We start from the raw sequence: 5,000 nt of genomic DNA on the forward strand, positions 1-5,000 counted from the left end.
TGTGTTGTGTCACTTTGTTCGTCTTCAAAGCTAAAATTGAATATATATATATATATATATATATATATATATATATATATATATATATATATATATATTAAAATTTTTTTTGCCGTGTAAGGCGAGGAAACAACGGTGTGTCGCAATAAATAATATAAATAATAATAATAATAATTACTATAATATATTATGTCGCCCATGTATCGTTCCTATTCTGACGCTGTCTTCTCACACCCCAGACCACGGTGCAGCCGCCAGACATGCATGGCAAAGATGAAGATGAGTCTTACGCTTCTCAGTTCTTGTGTGCGGTCTTTCATGGTGGCAGGTGCCCGGCTGAAGGTTCCCAGGGAGGTGGGCTCTGGCGGTGTGTGTCTGGCCGGCGCTCGCTGTCTGTCTCTCGGTTTTATTTTTTCGGGGGAGTTATCGGGTAAAGGCTCGCCCAATTGCGGTGCCATTCCCTTACGCCAACGATTCAACGACTACTTCCACTAAGGAGAAAGAGAGGAGACCATGTACTACGACGTCTCGCTACGTCCCTTTTTTCGTGACGCGAACGCGCCGTCTACGAGCGGAAGAAGGGTCTGGGGGGGGGGAGAGAACTGGGGTTGGGGGAGTCGGGGGGGGGGGGTTGGAGGTAGAAGAAGTAAGTTTAAGATGGAACCGAGCTAGAACAGGGATAGAAATGCGCAAAGGACCGTGGGAATTGTAGTTTTTGCTCTACCTTGGTATAGAGCGAAATTGTGTGTGTGTGTGTTGTGTGTGTGTGTGGTTTGTTTAATAGACAGCAGGCCTGGTTTTTAATCCAGTAAGTTTACGCCGTGCGCTAGGTGGCGCTGCCGGCTCTAGTCAATGGAAAGACTAGCCTGTGCTACACATGTCTATGGCAGTCCAGCTATCAGTTTCACGATGACTAATTGCAAAAGGTTACAGGACTTGGTAGTGCAGATACCAAGTGAGTTTCAAAACCGTCTAGAGCCAGCCTCCCTCCCTCCGTCCCTCCCACCCTCCCAGTGTCTCCTCAGCCACTGACTCACTGTGTGACCCCGAGCAAGTCACTGAACCCCCTTGCACCCCCTCTATATAGAATGAACTCCCTCAGCTTCATAGAGTCCAGTGAAAGCTGCTGAATAATGTTCCCTTGTTAACATATTGAATTGCACCCCCTCTATATAGAATGAACTCCCTCAGCTTCATAGAGTCCAGTGAAAGCTGCTGAATAATGTTCCCTTGTTAACATATTGAATTACACCCCCTCTATATAGAATGAACTCCCTCAGCTTCATAGAGTCCAGTGAAAGCTGCTGAATAATGTTCCCTTGTTAACATATTGAATTGCACCCCCTCTATATAGAATGAACTCCCTCAGCTTCATAGAGTCCAGTGAAAGCTGCTGAATAATGTTCCCTTGTTAACATATTGAATTGCACCCCCTCTATATAGAATGAACCCCCTCAGCTTCATAGAGTCCAGTGAAAGCTGCTGAATAATGTTCCCTTGTTAACATATTGAATTGCACCCCCTCTATATAGAATGAACTCCCTCAGCTTCATAGAGTCCAGTGAAAGCTGCTGAATAATGTTCCCTTGTTAACATATTGAATTGCACCCCCTCTATATAGAATGAACCCCCTCAGCTTCATAGAGTCCAGTGAAAGCTGCTGAATAATGTTCCCTTGTTAACATATTGAATTGCACCCCCTCTATATAGAATGAACTCCCTCAGCTTCATAGAGTCTAATAATATTTAATATTTCATAAGTTGTGGGGTCATGACCTTGTACACAGAAAACAGAACCGTTGAGATGTTTATTTTTTGTGTACAAACAAGATATTTCTGTTCACTGTGACCCCTGACGTTTATCTATATAGATTTGTGTGCAAGAATAAAACAAACTTCTTTCATTTATTATTATTATTATATTTGTATTATTATCTCTGGAAATGGCAGCACCTGTCTGGAGATCTTTATAAACAAACAAACAAACTATCTCTACAAGGCAGAGCCTCCTTTTCTGAGTCAGTATTGCAACAGCATCTCACTGGGAAAGACGCTCCAATATGAGAAGCTCCCAGACTGCCAGTGAAATAAGTTTTATCACAACTGAAAGAGCAGAAAAGAGTCAAACCTTTGCAAATAAAAAAAAAAAAAAAAAAAAAAACCAAACATTTGAATCAATTTAAAATTTGAAATTGCATCGGGTCACACCAGAACAGCAGCTGTAAATTCTGAACATAAGAAGAAGGGTTAAAACGACCAAATAACATTTAAAAGGAGAGAAAAACGAAACCGTTTTTAACTATACCAATAATCCAATTGCACGACCGGCAACATTAGCGCATGCTCGGTAATGACTTCCGAGGTGTGTGTTCTTTTTTGTATCCACACCCACTGTGGGGAGAACGAGTTTGATTAGAAACTAGCTTTCTGTGTGCAAAACCGAGGAGGACCTAAAACGATCCTCTTAAAAATAAATACACACAACTCGCTTTATGCAACTTTGCAACAAACTGCGGCTACAATGCGAGATCGCACGAAGGAACTCGGAAACGTGAGTAAACGGAATTATATAATTAAAAAAAACACATACATATATTTTGCTCATTGCACGCTGTCATGCTGTATATAGTTTTGTGTGCAAGCGTTTTTTTTTTGGGGGGGGGGGGGGGGTGTTAAATAATTAACGATACCATAGTGCTGGTTGTAGTTTTTAAGATAATTATTTTGCGTTAGTTTTTTTCTTTTTCGCATAGAAATGTTTTAAAAGTTACGGCCCGTGGAAGTTGTAGCCGGAGTGGGATTTTTTTTTCCCCCCCCCGTTGGAGGTCGGCTCTTAAATCGTGACAACGCCTCTGCTCTCTGGGAGAAGTTTTTTTTTTTTAAAAAGTATAACTGTTTTTTTTTTTTTTACTAGTATCAACTTTTTAAAAACATTTTTATAACCAATTTAAAAACAAACACGCCGCCAGACCAATATCAAAATAAAAGGTTTGCATTCTCGCTTAAGGGAGTTGGTGTTAACCCCGTTGTATTGTTTATGGCTGGTGTGCCGTGCCGTGCTGATTTTAAGTGCTCTGTATATTTCTGTCTCGTCTTGCCGTCTGTTAACGCTTTATAAACGGTTTCTTTGTGCCTCTCGTTGCCCTTCTGCCCTTGTTAACCAGCACTCTCCCCTGGGATCTTGAAAACCGGTTTTAGTATTTGGGAAACTGGCGGATTTCTTATCGCTCAGTAAGTCCCGCGAAAAAGTTCTCCCGGTGAATGATTGAACGCACACACGGGGTAAGATTCGGGCAAACGATTAATTTATGTTTTGAGCTATTTTTTGGTCATTCTCTGATTCCTGGATTCGAAACACACTTCACAATCTCGGGCTGGTGTGGCACTCAACACGCTGTGCAGCTTGCAACGTTTGAGGGCTGGGAATCAGACTCCTATTGCACAGCAGTGTGATCCAGTCCAGGTTTCACTACCAGCTTGATCAGCCCCCAGTGTGTCTAGCTAACAAGCTCAGGTGTGTCTTATTATTAAACTCCTAGTGAAACCAGGACTGGATCACACTGCTGTGCAGCGGGAGTCTGATTATTAAACTCCTAGTGAAAGCAGGACTGGATCACACTGCTGTGCAGCGGGAGTCTGATTATTAAACTCCTAGTGAAAGCAGGACTGGATCACACTGCTGTGCAGCGGGAGTCTGATTATTAAACTCCTAGTGAAAGCAGGACTGGATCACACTGCTGTGCAGCGGGAGTCTGATTATTAAACTCCTAGTGAAAGCAGGACTGGATCACACCGCTGTGCAGCGGGAGTCTGATTATTAAACTCCTAGTGAAAGCAGGACTGGATCACACTGCTGTGCAGCGGGAGTCTGATTATTAAACTCCTAGTGAAAGCAGGACTGGATCACACTGCTGTGCAGCGGGAGTCTGATTATTAAACTCCTAGTGAAAGCAGGACTGGATCACACTGCTGTGCAGCGGGAGTCTGATTATTAAACTCCTAGTGAAAGCAGGACTGGATCACACTGCTGTGCAGCGGGAGTCTGATTATTAAACTCCTAGTGAAAGCAGGACTGGATCACACTGCTGTGCAGCGGGAGTCTGATTATTAAACTCCTAGTGAAAGCAGGACTGGATCACACTGCTGTGCAGCGGGAGTCTGATTATTAAACTCCTAGTGAAAGCAGGACTGAATCAGATGGCTAGTGTGGTAATTAAGTGATTTAAAAAGATATTGTTATAGAAATGTGAATTTTCACGAGTGAGGGGCTAAGTATTACACAGCAATGGGAAATCTGATCGCTGTGAAAAACAAAACACCTCGATCAGATTTGCTTGGTTCTAGGCTTGCTCATTGATGGGTGGTTCTAGACTTGCGCATAGATCGGTGGTTCTAGGCTTGCTTGGTTCCAGGCTTGCTTGTAGATGGCTGGTTCTAGACTTTTCTAGTAGTCTTAGTTCTAGACTTGCTCAGTGGGAATTTCTTGTGGTCTCTTGCAGAAGGAGGAGGAGAGTAACTCGGATGAGGAAACGCATTCATTGGTTGTCAAACCAGGAACTGCAAAGGGCTCCAAGAACGAGAACAAGGATGAGACGGACGCCTTTTTCATGAAGGTAAGGCAACCTGTCCGAGGGGAGGGGCTGGGGGGGGGGGGGGGGGTGAATGTTGACATAAAAACTGTGATCCAATGTGGTAATTCATGTTAGATTTCAGAAATGTCACATTTTTCCAGTCAGTATTTTTCAATGTTAAGCAATTATATGATAACAAGGGAAAACTACAAAGCGCTAGAGGGTGTGCAATTCAATATGTTAACAAGGGAACATTATTCAGCAGCTTTCACTGGACTCTATGAAGCTGAGGGAGTTCATTCTATATAGAGGGGGTGCAATTCAATATGTTAACAAGGGAACATTATTCAGCAGCTTTCACTGGACTCTATGAAGCTGAGGGAGTTCATTCTATATAGAGGGTGTGCAATTCAATATGTTAACAAGGGA

At 42.9% G+C, this 5,000-nt stretch overlaps 2 protein-coding genes across 2 annotated transcripts in view; one reads left to right on the plus strand and one right to left on the minus strand.

Moving 5' to 3' along the window:
* LOC121305165 (syntaxin-1B-like) overlaps window positions 1-414 on the minus strand; it is a 28,214-nt gene extending 27,800 nt beyond the window's left edge. The window contains exon 1 of the mRNA XM_041236709.1: window positions 291-414. Coding sequence (XP_041092643.1) covers window positions 291-320 — 30 coding nt within the window. The 5' untranslated portion in view covers window positions 321-414. The remainder of the gene's footprint in view (window positions 1-290) is intronic.
* A 1,958-nt stretch (window positions 415-2,372) lies between these two features.
* Window positions 2,373-5,000, plus strand: part of stx4 (syntaxin 4) — a 9,288-nt gene continuing 6,660 nt past the window's right edge. Inside the window, exons 1-2 of the mRNA XM_041236706.1 lie at window positions 2,373-2,551; window positions 4,500-4,613. Coding sequence (XP_041092640.1) covers window positions 2,522-2,551; window positions 4,500-4,613 — 144 coding nt within the window. The 5' untranslated portion in view covers window positions 2,373-2,521. The remainder of the gene's footprint in view (window positions 2,552-4,499; window positions 4,614-5,000) is intronic.

The sequence above is a fragment of the Polyodon spathula genome, chromosome 42 (genome assembly GCF_017654505.1).
Source record: "Polyodon spathula isolate WHYD16114869_AA chromosome 42, ASM1765450v1, whole genome shotgun sequence".
Taxonomy (NCBI): Eukaryota; Metazoa; Chordata; class Actinopteri; order Acipenseriformes; family Polyodontidae; genus Polyodon; species Polyodon spathula.